The sequence below is a fragment of the Prinia subflava genome, chromosome 11 (assembly GCF_021018805.1).
Source record: "Prinia subflava isolate CZ2003 ecotype Zambia chromosome 11, Cam_Psub_1.2, whole genome shotgun sequence".
Taxonomy (NCBI): Eukaryota; Metazoa; Chordata; class Aves; order Passeriformes; family Cisticolidae; genus Prinia; species Prinia subflava.
Genome location: NC_086257.1, coordinates 1,426,972 through 1,444,069, shown reverse-complemented (window position 1 = coordinate 1,444,069; position 17,098 = coordinate 1,426,972). Strand labels below are relative to the sequence as shown.

Below are 17,098 nucleotides of genomic sequence, written 5' to 3'. Positions count from 1 at the left end.
AAATGTGTGTTCCCTGTGCAAAAGAGCAATAAGGGAAGGGCTTTGGCTAGTTGGAGTCCTCCCTGGCCTCTTCCCTCTCCCTGGGGCCCAGGCAGTGGGTGCACGGCAGGGAAAGTTCCTGGAGCAGAGCTCGAAGGCTACAGAGGGGGTATGAAGCAGAGCCTCTGCTCACAACAGAGAAGAAAAACAAGAAAAGAAAACAAAAATAACAACAACAAAAAACCCCCAACCCAAAACACACACACACAAAAAAAGAAAAAACCAAGAGAAAATAGGATTTAACTCTTTCAGCCTTTGAGACAACAACACTTCTGAACAGATGTGTCAGTGACTGGTATCCTAGGATACATTTCTCACAGCAGGGCATCCTCGGGATCCCTTTCATATCACGGCAAGACAGAGGAGCTGGGAGGCATAAGCACTATTTGCCCTATGCTGAATCCAGAAGAGCCTGTCAAAGAAGAAGGTAGATAATAAGCTGTGGAAACAAGGAAAAAGCTTAATGACTTTTTCTTGATCTTTTTTTTCAAGGCCTATTAAGGCTCCTGGGATGTGCTAAAAGCCAGAGAGGTCCCTGTGCTCTGCACGTTACAGACATTTCCAGAATTCCTTTTTTTTTTTTTTTTTTTTTCATAAGAGGGCAAGGGCAAATGCAGGGGGAGTCTCTGAGCCATCAGAAGCTGCCCTGCTGCCACAGCTGTGGGTGCCCTGGTGCCCTGAGACAGCACAGCTGGAGAGTGTGGCAGGAGAGGGCTTGGAGCGGGGGGGCACTGCCTGTGCAGTGACTCCTGAAAACCCTCCCTGCTGCCAGCCCCACAAGGGCATTTAGTAGGTTACCAGACCACCCACTCACCCCTCTGCACTCCTGGCTCCAAAAGCCAGGTGAAGCAGCTGAGCCTGTGCCAGCTGCCCCTGTCCCCTCTGAAGGGTGCACAGCACAGGCTGTGGGGTAGGGGGTGAACAACCAGGGTGTCCTGGGGGACTCAGCTGCACACAGCCAGACCCAAGAACAATTCTGGACCTACTGTTTAACTTGGTCTTGTCCTGCTGCAAGCATTTAAAAGGTCCTCCAGCAGCTCTGTGCAAACGATGTCCCAGTCCCAAGTCCCTGCTGCGCCGTGGGTCCTGCTGTCACCAGAGCAACCTGGATTTGAGATGTCACCCTCGCTGCTCTTACAAATAACCAGCTCAAACAGTCAGAATAGAATCCCTGAATTACCCCACAGCTTGGTGTTATTCACACCTGATTCTTGTGGTATTGAGGGGCCACCTTCCAGACAGACCTTAACGCCACAGATGAACCTGTTTCCTCTCTTTGGCTGCATTAAAAATAATTTCAGCATCAGTTTTCCCAGCCAAATCTAACACTGTCAGCAAAGCCCTTTAACTGAAGGTACCAAAGCTGAGTTCAGCAGGGACACAGCCCAGCAGACACAGCACTGCTCACAGGGAGGGCTGCCCAGGCTGTGTTTTGACTCACCAGGGTGATGCCGGTTTCTTCAGAACTGGCAATTTCAAACCCCAAGTTGTTTCAGGTGGGAATTAGTTTTTCTATGAAGGTGGAGCACCTAAAAGCAGCCTGGACCATGTTTGGGACTTGAGGTGCTCCTGCACGAAGCAGGGGGCCTGCCTCCCTCCCAGGGATGGGATCTTTCCCCACAGAGAGGCTTGAGGCTGTGGGAGCTGCAAGTGCTGAAATGTCAAGAGGAAATATCACTGTCACAAGATCTGCCCACACAGTGGGGGGCTAATCTGAATTTGGGGGTGTAAACTCTTGCACTTACCAACTGTCTTATCTGAAAATGATGATACAAAGTTAAAAAATTACCTTTAGACACCTAGTTCAGACACCCTTTCCCTCTGACTATAACCTTCTGGTCACCTCGGGTATTATAGCATCTGGGAGGGTGATAAGAAAAATAGTATTAAATCCTGGCAGAGCCACTGCAAATTGGCTGTGAGCAAAATGGAGATTGATCAGTGTTTAGAGGAAAAGCAACACTGATCTGCAATCAGGAAAGCAAATCAAGCAGAGACTTCCTGAGATAAAAGGCTTACACTGAAATTAATGTAACTGAATGGAAGAGAAAGGAGGAACCATGACTGGTTTCATTAAACATATAAGCAAGTTGAGCAAATAATTTCTTCCTTGCTCCCTGTTTCTTTCCCTGAGAGGATGTGGTTTTTCTTGGATTCACTGGTCCTGGGTATTTCTGTTTGAGGATATATATCTGTCTGGCTGATAAATTGTCACTGTGTGTTTATGTTGGTGTGAGAGGGACCAGAACACAGCAGTGGAGCGGCAGCTCACAGAGGGCAGGAGGGCTTGGGGCAGGCTGGGTGCTGGAGGTGCCTGGCCCAGCTCCCCATCCTGCTGTGCCCAGAGCCCCCTCTATCCTCACCCTGGTTCCTTCCCTGCTCCAGCCCCTCAGCACAGGGACAGGAGGGAAATTCCTCCTGTGAGGCTGCTGGGGGGCTCCTGAACACACACAGGGCTGAGGTGGCAGGTGTTTGCTCACAGCCAGGCAGGATCAGCATCCTCCTTCCTGGGGCAAGGAAGGATTTGGGGCACTTTGATGGGAAAGGTGTTTAGGTGTCAGAGTCCAGGGCATCCCTCTGGCTGCCCTGGATGGTCTGAGACCCTGGCAGGGGGGACTGGGACCCTGGCACAGGGCCCAAAGTGACACTGTCTTTGATCTCAGCCCATGGGAGAAACTGCCAACCTTGTACGAAGAATTACAAGCCACAAGAGTTTGATATGATATAAGTAGTAGTTAGTTTGTCACAGGGTGCAAATGTAGAATTTGGAGTTCTTAGAATGGACTCAGGGAAGGCAGGATGGAGGAATCAGGGTGTGGCCCTGTCCTTCTTTCTTCTTGTCCTTGTCCCCCATCTTCCACAGTGGTGAGTCACAGGGGATTGGTTTAGGGTAGAAGTGACATGTCTAACATAGGTAGTAGGTATTGGTGATTAATTGTAAATAAAAAATATGTTGTGGACGATGTTTGGGTCAGAGAAAAGGTACAAAAGGTCTGGGCCCTCCCGACCGGGGGGCAGTTGCCTCATGCCCTTGCTGCAGCAAAGACCTTGGCAGGGTGCTGAAAGAACTGAGGGATAAGTAATAATAAACAACTTTGAGAAACCTGAGCTGGTGAACTCAGACTTGTTCTTCTGCTTCTGGCTCGGACTTTCAAGGAAAAAAGACTCTTAACCAACGTATCTTGGGAATACCAACCCAAGATTCAGGCACCCAGGACTTCAACAAACCAATAGACAACTCTGTCACTCTGTAGCAAACTGGGAAATTGCTTTGAGATTTAATGCAAGTCATGGAAGGTTACTTCTATGCCTGCGAGTTTTTAAACCTAGAGGTCTAGGAGGCAAAAAATAAACATCACATCTGTGTCTGGTAATACCAGCAGAAGAGGCTGATTTTTCCCTGACCTTTTACCTCAGGGAGGGAAGGAGAACTACCAGATGAGAGGTTTCATCTGTGTGAGGGACACACTGTCCTGTGCTCAAGGTGAGTATGACCGACACCTCAGCTGAAATGCCAGAAAGATACAGATGCAGTGAAGGAAATAATGCACATTTTAGGGGCAGTTGGATGAAGCAATAGCCTGAAGTCACAATAAGCAGCTTAGAGCAGCACATGTGTGAACAGAGATCCCTGCTCAGCATGCCCCAAGGGCTGCTCTCTGTAGGTATTGCATTAGAGCGTGACTTGGGGCAGGGCATTTCAGGCAGCACCAGCAGCAGATTCTCTCAGGTTTCAGGGGGGGCTTTCTCAGGGCCTGCTCTGTGTGCAGCAGTGGTGACATGCACAGCAGATGGAAACTCCCAGCACAGAACCCCAGATGGGTTCTCTCAGATGGGGAGCCCTGGTGTGCTGGGGAAGGCTCAGGGCTTTAACCCACCCCAGGGCTCTGGAAGCAACTGGGCAGGCTGGTCACATCCCTGCTTCAGTGTTCTGCTGGACAGGCAGGTCAGGAGATACCTGTGCTGCTTCGTAAGGACCAGCCTCCCACAGGAGGTGTTTTCTTCTCCAAAACAACCAATACTGTGATAAACGAGTATTTTAAAGCACTGAAAGTATTTCAGCCACTGAGGTGAAGGGCAAGGACCCAAATAAGGGTAAAGGGGCTACTGTCACTATGGCAGCCACAAAAGTTGGGCAGGTTTGCCTTGCACCAAGGGCAGCCCTGCCCTAAATAGGCACGAGAAGGGGCAGGGTTGTTTATGTGCAGACTCAGGGGCTGTATCAGTGGCATCTAGAACCTGCATTGAGATATTCACACAAAGGAGCTGTGGGGAAATCTGCTGCCTTGCTGCAGCTGTGGTGATAAAGGAGAAAAGGCATGGAGCAAAGCAGACACAGACCCTGGCACCAGGTGAACCTGGCAGCTGAATGGGACCCAGCACAACTTTATGGGGTTCTGGTTTTCCCCTCCTGCCATGCCCCTGATGCCCTGAGCTCACTGCTCTGCACAGCCCCTGCTCGCTCAGTGGGGAAGCCACCACTACCACCACAGGGGGCCTTTTGGGGACAATTTTCCCACCCAAATTGTGGGGTTTTTATTTTCCTAGACAACAGGGAGGTCTGGAAGTCAGAGGCCCATGGAAAGGCTGTGTATGCTGGCAGAGCTGTCAGTGTTGTAGGGCTCTGGGCTAAAGGGTGTGTCTGCCAGGAGGCCAGGGGGCTGGAAGTGTCATGCTGAGTCGATTTCTTACCTTTGATGAGTGGTTGGATAACAGAGTGATAAACTAAGAGTGAAAATGCTTTGGTGTAAACAAGTGGCTCTCCATGGGTACACAGCTCCAGACATTTTAACTGTGAGATGCTGAAAACCAGGATTTCCAAGCTCAAAATTAAATTCCAGTGTCAGAGGCTGGAGCTGACCTAACCAAACCACATTTTCCCTGCTTCCTGTCCATGCAAGTGAGAAACATGCACATGTCACAAATGTGTTTTTCAGCCAAATTCATGTTCTGTGCTCTTCTGTTTTCTTCTCAGAGCACAGTGTGTCAGCACAGCCCTGCAAAGGGGAAAAGTTACAATAGATATTTTTTATAGGCATTTATAGATATGCTTATATTGCTCCCTGGCCTGAAAAGCAAAGCAAACATGACCAACTTACTGTTTAAATCTACAGTGCGTCGCTGCAAAGCTTACCCTTGCATCCCATCACTGGCATATAACATTTTCTACGACTGCACAGACAGATCACACCACCCAGCAGGATCAGGATGGTGTCATTGCTTTCAGCCCTGTTGCTCCAATGGCACAATGTTATTATGCTGATGCTCTGTAGCTTGCAGAAGGCAAAAAAGAAGGCAAAACCCATTTGTCATCATTAGCTGGTTGCCCTCTGTCCCCAGTGCTTTTGGAAGTATTGACAGATCCTGTGTAGCTCTGGTAGGGAACAAGTTTTTAGCCACTTAATCCTTGGTGGGACACTGATCTTCACTGGGACAGGGACAGGTGCTTGCAGTGCTCTGTGGTGAGGATGCAGGAGAGGTGAACCCTGTGTCCAGGTCCTTCAGGGACCCTCCTCTAAACGCTCTGCTCCAGGTTTCCTCCTCCCTTGGCTGCCCAACCCCAGCCCTGCCAGGCAGCAGTGGCTGTGTGTGCCCCTTGCCATGCTGTGACACAGATGCTGTATCAGCCATCATCACCGTGTCACTAACCAGGCTACCACACTGAATTTTCCGTTCTTTTGTGCTGTTCTGTGGCCTTTCTTTGCATGGCTCATCTCTCCATCAGAAAAAAAAGGGTGGCTTTCTGAGATGCAGTAATTAGAAGAAATCAAAACGTAACTCCTTGGCATGATTATTCTCTGCCAAACCTCCCTTTCTAGTCAGTTATCTCATTTGCTCTCTGAAAATACTGAATCAAAGGGTGATTTCAAATCACTATTCCTAAATTTCCATTTATTAAAGTTATTATTAAACTGTATTTCTAAATTTGCTTTCCATTTCAGGAAATGGAAACAGGTCTGATGTAAGAGCAAATTTTTAGTACAGACTCATCATCACCTTTTCAAATGAGGTGAGACCAACTTGAATCTAATTTATCACCTCTCCTTTGCTAGGTTATTTCTAGGTCCTAAATGCTGGGGTAATTTTCTTTCTGAAAAGTGGGTGTCTATGGAGCACTTCCCCTCCCCATACCTCTGTGGACCCTCTGATGGCTTCCCTGCCTCCTGCAGCAAAAGTTTCCCAGTTTAAAAACCTCTGAGCTAAACTGCTCATTCTCATCCACATTTATGAAAAACAAAATGGAATGGGGCTTAGAAGGCAAGTGGAAAAATAAGCAGGAGGAAGAAGGGTGATGAATCCAGTGAGTTTTAGGAGCACTTTTATTTCAGCATACACACATTTCAGCCTAGTCTGTGCAAGTAATGCCTAGAAGACTGGGAGCAAAGAGCAGTTCCATAGGCAAAGACCAAAAGTATCAGCAGAAGCCCCTAACACTCTCATGTACTACATTGCAGGAGTGATGCTTCTCCCAGGCTGAAAGTGCTCCTGTCCAAATGCAGAGATGGGGAGGATAACTACAGACAAATTACAGAATTATGGGGAAAGCCAAGGATAAATTGATTTGCTCTCCTGGGACTAGACAAGGTCAGAGTGTGGGTTACAATTAACCAGACCTACTTCCACTCTCTTCTGTTGATTCCCATTAGCAAACCCCATTTTTTTTTTCAAATTTTTTCTGAGTGTATTGTGGTTGAGGGAGAGTGCTGAAAAAATATCTAGTGGAGCTCTGGAAGCATTAGATGTCTCCACTCAAACACAGGGCACTCAGAAACAAAATGATTCTTAGAGAGGGAGAGAGAGAGAGCAAAAGGGAGTTTTTCTTCTTGGGAAATCAGTGATGTGAGTCTACAGCATCAACACAATGAGGCTGGATAGGCTGGAGTGCAGCCTGAAGAGCACTGAGGATTTGGTCCAGTACGGGACTAGTCATACATAAAATAATTCAAAACAGAGGCACCTGTGGGATGTATTTTTACAGCATTGTACAGGTGGGTATTGCTGCAGCCCACCCTGAATAAAGCATGGCTGGCTGTGCAAACACTGCCATCCTTAGCCCATCCTTGTTTTCCTCCTTCTTGGACATATGAACATGAAGTATAAATTAAATTAAGCTTTGAATTTGGAATATTCATGAAGGTGAAGAACTTCCAAACTCAAAGGATTGGACCACAAAGTGACCTTTCAAACTGATTATACAGGAAAGAGATGCTCATGATTGAGGGAGGGGAAAGGGAAAAAAACCCAAACCAAGTTTAAGAGAGTTTTTGCCCTGCCATCATGGAAAAGGAGGTACCTTCCAAGGTTGCCCAGGTTGGCTGGTGAAGGTTTGCAGCATCCCCTGTAGGTGTTGCCCCTGTTCCACACCACAACCAAGCCCACTTTGTTTAGTCTTACTTAGCATACTGTATTTTAGCAGGACACAAACAGATGTAATCTGTACCAGTCAAGCATCTCCCAGCACTGAGATTTGGCAGCAGACAGGTAAAAAATGCCAGGTGCTCAGGCAGAGCCAGCATGAGCAGCCTTCTCCTGTCTTCCATGGGGGAATGAGTCCTTCTGCAGCCCAGGCTGCAGGCAGGTGCCACTGTCACAGCCTGACCTCCCCCCAGTGCTGCTTGGCTGCCACCATCCCACAGGTCCTCTACTGCCATGTGTCCCCGGTCCAGAGGTGGAGCTCATCAGTCTGGACAGTTTGGCCAGCCTGTATCCACCCCTGTCCCACATCCATGGTCTTGTCTGCCCAGCCACCTCACCTCCCTGGTTTACACCCCTCTTGGGGCCCTTTCCTAGGTCACCACCTCCAAGTCAGCTGGAGCTCCACAGGCTGAGTTCCATCTCCTTCTGACACTGGCATTTTTTAGTCCCCACCATCAACTGCAGCCCCTGCAGATCGTGGTGGCACAAGGTGATTTTCCACTGCTGCTCACCTATCTCCTCACCTTTTACAGCCAGGCCTACACCTGAGCTGACACTCATGGTATGCTCCTCCCTTCAACACTGCTGTCTCCTCACACTTCAGGAAAGGCAGGAAAGAGCATCCAGAGAACTGCAGGACAGTCCCTACAATTCCTTCAGCTGAAAAATGACTCCATACACCTGGAGCTGGGGCTGGCCCACAGGAAAGCAGCCTGGCAGAGGAGAACCTGGGCTCCAGCAGGAAATGAGGCTGATGGTGAGCCAGCAGTGTGCCACGGCAGAAGAGAGAGGTGACAGCAGCTGGGGCTGCTTGAGGATGAGCACTACCAGCAGCTCTGGGGATGTGAGTCCTGCCCTCCTGCCCAGTACTGGCGAGACTGTCTCAGCCTACCACTGCCTCCAGTACAAGAAATACCTGGACTTACTGGTGCAGGTCTAGGGAAAGGCCACAAAGATGATTAAGGAACTGGAATATCTCTTGTATGAGGAGAGGGAGCTGGGACTTTGTCTTGGTTTGGAAAGACAGGTATCTGTCAGGGAAAACTGGAGATTCCCTTGGAATGGAGAATGTAAAAACCCCTCTCTCCAAGTTATTACAATTTTGCAATTAGGAGCTTTCAGGCAAAAATATGGGAATAGGAATAACAGTTCTTTACTAGGAATATTAAAAATACAAATGCAGTAGTACAAACAAACCCAAACATGCAAACAAACAAAAGTCCTTGAAAACCCTGACAGACATGACCTGACACGCTGGGTGTTGGAAGCAGTCCAAATAAATCCTCCTGGAGTAACAGATGTTATTCTGTGAAGTAGAGATGATCCTGTAGAACAAAGGGTCCAGTGCTGGCAAGATGGATCTGGTCTTCCTCCAAGCATTCAGTGGAAAACAGGCTAAAATTGGTGTTTGGGATTGCTGTTTTATCCCAGTGGAAAGGCTTTGGCTCCTCCCGCTGGGTGGAGCATCTCCCAATGGGATGAGGTGATGTTATCAGTCATGTGAGAGCCTTCAATGGCCCATTCACAGGTGATGTCCCTCGGAGGAGGATGGGTGGAGGAAGAGATAAGAAGGCACTGCCTTATCTGGTGTTATCAGGTGTCCCATTAACATAAGGCATCCGCCCTCTTAAGAACAATATCTCCCAACCTGTTTGAACAGATGAAAATAGAATACACATTTTTGGTTACCTTTTTCAACCCAAGACAGACTTGTATGAAACAGCTGGGACTATTCAGCCTGGAGAAGTCTCTCAAGGATCTGATCCATGTGTATAAAAACCTAGTGGCAGGGAGTAAACTTTTTAATGTTTAAACAGATTTTTCCTATATTTCAGTTTGTGCCTTTTGCCTCCTGGCCTCTCCCTGACACTGCTGAGGGGGCAAGAGGCAAAAGGCATGGACTGAAATATAGGAAAGTCTGTTAAAACATAAAGAAAGTTTAATCTCAGAATGATCAAGCACTGGAACAGGTTGCCCAGAGAATGTGTGGAAATATCCTTCAAACTGTTCAAAACCAAACTGGACATGGATTCAGACAATGGCTCTGAGCAAAGGGTTGGTGAAAGCCTCAGGAGGTTCCTTCCAGCCTCAGTGATTGTGAACAAGGCCACCACCGTGGGCTCTAACTCCAAAATATCTCACAGCATCAGCCTCTCTGGTGAATGCAGCTGCAGCTACCACAGACAAACAGCTCCCAGCACCTTTGCTTTGTGGCTCTCTTCACACAGGTCTTTCCTGTCCCTGAGCACCTGCAGTGACCCTCCTCCCCTTTCACACTGTGACCCAAAGAGCCACTGCAGCATTTCATGTCACCATGCTTCCCTGCCCCCTTCCTCCTGAGCACCTCACAAATGCCAGATGCTATCCAAGGGTCTTATCAGCCTGTGGTTCAGAGATATCTGCCCTGGCTCCTGCCTTACACACTGGCTGTTCCTCCCGTGACAGGCACGCCCAGGACTCTGGATGCCTGTTTGTCTCCTGAGGGCTGTGATCAGCACGCACATCTCTGTGGTTATGGGATGGCTGCAAGCTGCAGAAGCCTTGTGGTGGAGCAGAGCAAGTGGATGTTATCTCCAGGGTCCTGTGCCTGGTGCTCTCCCCTGCACAGCCTCGTCTGACAGCTGTGCTGCAGCGCTTCCTTTGCCTGTGCCACCCAGTGCCTCCTGAGGCAGGGACATGGGGCATCCTGCCATCCTTCACTCGCCACGGCAGTGCCTGAGGGCACGAGCTCCAGGCAGCCTCTTCTGTTCTCTCACAGCTCCCACGGCCAGGAGGGCACCCGTCGTGCTGACTGAAGAGCAGCCAACCACCGATGCAGCACTGCAAAAAAGCAGTGCAACAGCTGGCAGGTACCAGGGCTCAGTGTGCAGTGAAGAAGGCCCCACTAGCAGCTGATTAGTGACACCAATTAAACAGCCCATTACTGAGCCCTCTGGGCCCTACAGCTCTGCCTGTCCCCTCCACTTCTGTAATGCAGAGTTTGACCAGTGAAGCTCTTTGCCACCCATGTGAGGTGCCAAGGCCTTGCTTTAGTTGCCATCTGGAGCTCTCTGGTGGTTTGGCTGTAGCTGTGCTCAAACAGGGGTGCAGGCCAGAGCCCTAATGCTGGCTCCATCATGACCCTCTCCATCCATGCCCCAGGCACCAAACCCAACCCAGGGCACCATCTGAGTGGAGCATTTGAGGAGGGCTGGGAGGCTTTCCTACACTGCTTGCCAAGCTGCTCCGTGTGCCCACCTCCATGCCCAGAGCTGTGCAAGCACAACTCAACACTCAGGGGCACCTCTAGCTGCGTGGGGTGATTCAGACCAGGTATTCCGGGCTTTACTTAGCTTAGACTTCAGCACGGCATTTCAAATCCCCAGTTGCAGAACATCTCTGTTAGCCATGGAACACAGCTTTTAGGAACTGCAGAGCAGCGAGGCACCAGAGCTCACTGTAAAGTAGTGCCACCATTGATTTGACCAGAAGGTTGGCATTCAAAATCTGACTGATGTGCAGTCTGCTCTTACGTAGGAGGAGGAGGTGCTATGGAAACCCTCAAGTAGCAGGGAGCTGTTGGTGCCAGGCACTGCCCTGCACAGGCAGCCCCTGCCTGTCCTCCAGCCCCGGTCTCCCTGCTCAGGCTGCACAGACCCTGCCTGCCCTGCCTCGGGGAGCACCTGCTGCTGACTTTGTACGGTAAATTCCAGGTAACATCGCTTGGTTTCCTCCCCTCTTGCTGGCTGGGAGCTCCGAGCAGGGTCCTGCAGTGCCTGGGGGGAGGCAGAGGAGGCTTTGAGCGTGGTTTGTGCAGGGCAGTGAGGCCCCTGCCAGGCAGGAGCCCATGGGGTAGGTTGTGATCTCTGAGCCTTTCTGTTTCTGTTCTTACTCCCAGGTATGCTCAAAGAACACAAGTTTCAAAAAAGAAAAGAAAATACTGCTGTACCTTAGATCCCTGCATTTGAGAGAGGTGTAAACAACAGCAGCAAGGTTGGAGAGGCAGTTTGCAGATTTCTTTATGCTATTTGGAAACAGAGAGGAAAAACTCCTCACTTCACTACCATGGCAGGGCCTTCACCAGGGTCTCCTCTGCCATGGGGACAGTTTGCCTGCTCACTCTTTCTGGCCACGCTTCCCCGCAGCCCAGCTCCTACCCAGGGCAGGCCAGCAGTGCTGTGGGTACATTAAAACTTCTGGGAAGTACTGCCCTGCCCAGGTCTGTTCTCACACCTGTGCTGCATTTTCATTGAATATTTGCTGAGAGTTGCCCATTCCATTTACAGGTGAGTTGGTGACAGTCAGGGCTGTTGCCATGGAGGTGGCAGGTCTGAGGGCAGCTGATGCAGAAGATGCTGGGCTGTACCTGACTTCACCCCCATTTTCCTTCCTGCTCTCCGTCTGCTCAGTTCCAGGTTCCTTCCCTTGCCCACCAGGGCTCCCATGCTGTCCTTAGCCATTTCACCCTCCATATTCACCCTTTATTTCACCCTCCATATTCACCCTTCAGCCCTTGGTGCCTGCTCACTTTTGAGCTCTCCCCAGAAGGAAGGAGGAGGATTTTCCATGCAAGGCTGTCCCTTCAGTGCTGCTGCTTTCCCACTGGAAGAACACTGGATGCAGTCACCACAGTGCTGCTGCAACATCCACTGTGCCCTCAGCCTCTGCCTTGCATATCTTTCTCCAGCCTCTCTGTTCAGGGTCTGGCAGAAGCCTCCTGCTTCTTGAGCTGCTGGAGGAAACAAGGCCAGCCTGGGCCTTCCTCCCCAGATGGTCACCAGCTTCTGTGCTGGGGGACAGCTGCTGGACAGTTCTCCCCAGCCTATGGTGGGGTTAGCAGGACACCCTGCACATACTGGGGACCTTGTCTGTTGAGCCCCAGTTCATTCCTGGTCTTACAGGAGCAGCAGCAAGATGCTGTTTCACAGCTGTCTCCATCCTTTTGCCACAGCTGTAACTTGCTGCCTATCCCTCTGATGCTGCAGGCATTTAATGTACCCCACATGAAGCATTTCCAGCAGCCACAGGATATGCTAGCTGGTCAAGCTGCATCTCTTTAAAGATTTTTCTTTTTTTTTTCTTTTTTTTTTCTCAGTCATACCCTATCAATGCTTTTTGGCCTGCTTTAAACCCTCTACTCATTTCCTCCATCCTCCCTCCAGCCTGTGGACTGCCTTGTGGCCTGGAGCCCTTGTGAGCCCTGCTGCTGGGAACTGCACTGGGCCAGGCCTGCAGCTCCAAAGGCAGCATTGGCCAGAGCCCTTTGATGCTGCAGAGCGCAGCAGGGTGGTTTGCCTGTGCTGCAACTCTGCAGAGCTGCTGAGACTGCAACCAGCATTGCCGCTGGCAGTGCAGACCAGCATTGCCGCTGGCAGTGCAGACCAGCATTGCCGCTGGCACTGCAACCAGCATTGCTGCAGGCAGTGCAATCCAGCATTGCCGCTGGCACTGCAACCAGCATTGCCGCTGGCACTGCAATCCAGCATTGCCGCTGGGACTGCAACCAGCATTGCCGCTGGGACTGCAATCCAGCATTGCCGCTGGCAGTGCAGACCAGCATTGCCGCTGGCACTGCAACCAGCATTGCCGCTGGCACTGCAATCCAGCATTGCCGCTGGCACTGCAGACCAGCATTGCCGCTGGCACTGCAATCCAGCATTGCCGCTGGCACTGCAGAGCAGCATTGCCGCTGGCAGTGCAGACCAGCATTGCCGCTGGCACTGCAACCAGCATTGCCGCTGGCACTGCAATCCAGCATTGCCGCTGGCACTGCAGACCAGCATTGCCGCTGGCAGTGCAGACCAGCATTGCCGCTGGCACTGCAACCAGCATTGCCGCTGGCACTGCAATCCAGCATTGCCGCTGGGACTGCAATCCAGCATTGCTGCAGGCAGTGCAGTCCAGCATCGCCGCTGGCACTGCAACCAGCATTGCTGCAGGCAGTGCAGACCAGCATCGCCGCTGGCAGTGCAGTCCAGCATCGCCGCTGGCACTGCAACCAGCATTGCCGCTGGCACTGCAACCAGCATTGCTGCTGGCATTGCAACCAGCATTGCTGCTGGCAGTACAGACCAGCATTGCTGCAGGTACTGCAATCAGCATTGCCGCTGGCACTGCAACCAGCATTGCTGCAGGCAGTGCAGACCAGCATTGCTGCTGGCATTGCAACCAGCATTGCTGCTGGCAGTGCAGACCAGCATTGCTGCAGGTACTGCAACCAGCATTGCCGCTGGCACTGCAACCAGCATTGCCGCAGGCAGTGCAGTCCAGCATTGCCACTGGCTGTGCAGAGCAGGGCAGTGAAAAGAACACTGGGCACCAGTGCAGCTGTCAGACTTCTGCCCCGTGCCATAGCCAGTGCCCATAACCAGTGGCAGTTCCCTGCTGCTCCTTTCCACAGTTCAGGGAGGTTTTCCTCTGGGGATGAGTGTCCCCTTCCTCGCTGGGTACTGGCAGTGAGCAGCAAGCCTCTGTTGGGAAACCCAGTCCTGAGCACACAAGAACTGTGCAGCAGACACATTAGTGTCTGTTATTGTCTGTGCCACTTACATATCCCCCCAGGAACGGAGTTATTTTTGTATTTTTCAGTCACTTCAGAACTGAATTCTGGTTTTGCAGGCAGTGCCTTCACTAACTGGCCACAAAGTCTGCATTACTGTGGAGACAAATAACTGCTTAACCAGGCAGACATGGTGTCCCTTCCCACGTCTCTGAAAGCTACAGGATTTCACAAGATCCCTCTCCACTTCACTCTCCCGTTAGAGTGGTAAAACACTTATTTTATATTGAAAGGTTATTTTGTTTTTCTGACGTGCATTTAGATGCAAGCAGATGTGACAGATACTCAGAATCACCAGTTTGGAGAACTGTTCCATGTGCGTCACATGAAGTCACTTTGTACAGGATGTGTTCTGCTGAAAGATGATTCTTATCAACCCATGAACTCACACTCTTTACACAAGTAGTACTCCTGCAAAACCTCTTGCAGCCAGTGTGGCAGAGGCTCAACAGCTACTACTCATGACATGGATTTCTGAGGGTGGCTGGATGCCTGCCTGGAGCAGGAGCCATCTAATTCAGCCCTTAACAGCCAGCTCCTTGTTCTGCAATGGTGTTCCCTCTTCCAGGTGTGGCTTTCTGCTTTGCATCTGCAGACTCATACTCTCTCCTGGAAAAAATGGGCTTAAAATGAGCATAATCTTTTCATCCCCCATTCCCCTCCTGGCAAGGTGGGGAGCAGCATCCCTCACTCTCTCCCTTAGGGTTTCAAGCATGCCTTTGGGGAGCAGGAATGCAGATTCAGCTGTTTTCCTCAGCTTGGAGAAGGAGCTCCAGGTTCACGAGGTGGTGCAAAGGCTCAGAGACCTTCTCAGTTAGACCCAGAGCATGAGGATTTCTATCAAGTGACATCTGCTATGCACTCTCAGCCCCTCACTCCCGATCTGAATCCAAAACCAGTAGAACTGACAGAAGAGCTTTTCCTTATAGGTTGTGCCAGGCTTTGGTTTCAGTTGCTACAGTCCCTGCCTAGCTCAACACCAAACCTAGGTAATTTTACATCATCTGCAGAGCCTGGCTTAAGGAAGTAGTGTTCACATTGTCACAGGAGGTGCCCACAGGAGGTATGGGAGCTCTTCTAAGTGCCATGTTGCCTCCTGCCCTCACACACTTCAAGATCTCCCTATTTAATAAAGGCTGTCTGCCATGTCCTATTGGAAGTGTACCCTGAGACACTCATAAACTGAGGGAACGTAAACAAACTTTGACACAGGCTGACTGGGCAAGACAGCGCTGTAAAGCTCAAATTCACATTTTTAACAAAGGACATATGTACTTATATATGCTTTTTTTACAGCTACAAAGAGGTCTTACCATGTCTTTTCCTATTTCAGGTCTCAGGACATCATACAACATCTGTAACTCAGGACAATGAATGTGTCCAACAACTGCAGCACCACAAATCTAGCACTGCACCGCCATGTTCGCCTCATTGAATTTGCTCTGTACAGCCTCATTTTCTTTTTTGGAGCATTATTTAATATCCTTGCCTTCTGGATGTTCTGCTGCAAGATGAAGAAGTGGACAGAAACCAGGGTGTATGTAATGAATTTAGTCTTTGCAGATTTCTCTGTCATCTGCACCTTGCCTTCCATGGTTTATTTGCTCTGGAATAAGTCAGCCCAAGAGGAGCTCTGCCAATTTACGGAGATGATGTATTTTATCAACATGTTAGTGAGCATCTACATAATTTCATTCATCTCCATTGATCGATACATTGCCATAAAGCACCCCTTGAAAGCCAAGACCTTCAGGTCCCCGTCAAAGGCTGCCCTCCTCTGTGGGCTTCTGTGGGTCCTGGTGATAGCCAGTGCCACCATCCAGCTCTGGCACAGACACAAACCTCTCTGCCTCCAGACCCACACCCCCATGCCTTCTGTTCTCAGCCTGCTGGCCATCTTCTTTGTCTTCACTCTCCCATTAGCAATCTTGACCTTCTGCTCCACAGAAGTCATCAGGAACCTCAAGAAACATCTGAACACAAATTCACCAGAGGATAAATCAATCCAGAAAGCTGTACACATTATTTATGCAAATCTGATTGTATTTCTGGTATGTTTTCTGCCAGCCTGCCTTGGGCTACTTGTCAGGATCATCATGGAGAGCATTGGAGCTACCTGTTTTCTGCTCTGTATCATGAAGAACCTCTCCTCTGTGATGAGGTGCATTGCCACATCCAACTGCTGCTTCGACAGTGTCTGCTACTATTTTGTCACCAGGGAGTTCCAAGAAGCCTTTCTTCAGCCCAAAGCCAGCACTCAAAAAACAGAGGCAACCCACCCCTTGCAGATACAGCCTTGCTAAAGGAAAAAGGGGGACAAATCCCACCCCCAACATCTGCAACACAAAGAGGAAATACAGCTTCAGGGCTATTGGGATAAGTATTGCTCTTTTTCTCTAGCAAGTTTTTTGTTAGGTTTAGAAATCTATTCTCTATATTTCTATTAAACAAATAGGTCATAGAAATGTGTAGAAGTGTGTTTGTAATAACTTGTTAATGTGCCTCCATTCCACTCTCCAGCACCTACTTGTTACTCTTACAGGAAGACAGGTGAGCCATGTACCTCTTTTAGTTCCTTCTGCAGCTAAAATCTATTGATCCTTCTTGCCAACATGTACAAGTGTATATATTGCATTTTACCTTATTGTGTATTTCAGGTTGTTTGCATTATTAAACTAATCCAGTTTATATTTATCTCATCCCTTTGGCAGGCTGGGTTGGGGGGCTGTTCAGTGGTTCTGGCCTATTATTAAGTACATGTCCCTACAAAACAGCCTAGGCTGTCCTGACCTCCTTCCCCTTCAACTCAACAGGTCAGACAGGTGTGAAGGAACACTTTTGGGATGAATGCAACACTTTTCCAATGCCATAAAGGCACAAAGTCCAGCTTTCAGAGCTGAGTCCAGCTGCCCTACTGAGCCCAGGCACAGAGACACCTCCTGAGAGCAGCCATCCCTGCAGGGCTGCTCCTCCCTGCAGCACTGCAGTCACAGTACTGCTCGCCTGTAGCTGGACAGATAAATCTGGCTACAATAGAAAAACCAATTTGGCTCTCCTAGTCTGATAAACAAGTCCCTAGGTGAACAATGATAGGACAGATGTGAA

At 49.8% G+C, this 17,098-nt stretch overlaps 1 protein-coding gene across 1 annotated transcript; it reads left to right on the top strand.

Annotated features, from left to right (window-relative positions):
* The first annotated feature begins 8,590 nt into the window (after positions 1–8,590).
* LOC134556297 (G-protein coupled receptor 35-like) lies at positions 8,591–16,890 on the top strand. Its single transcript, XM_063408689.1, has 2 exons — positions 8,591–11,147; positions 15,327–16,890. The coding sequence occupies exon 2, from the start codon at positions 15,364–15,366 to the stop codon at positions 16,294–16,296; it is 933 nt and encodes a 310-aa protein (XP_063264759.1). The 5' UTR covers positions 8,591–11,147; positions 15,327–15,363; the 3' UTR covers positions 16,297–16,890.
* The last annotated feature ends 208 nt before the right edge of the window (positions 16,891–17,098 follow it).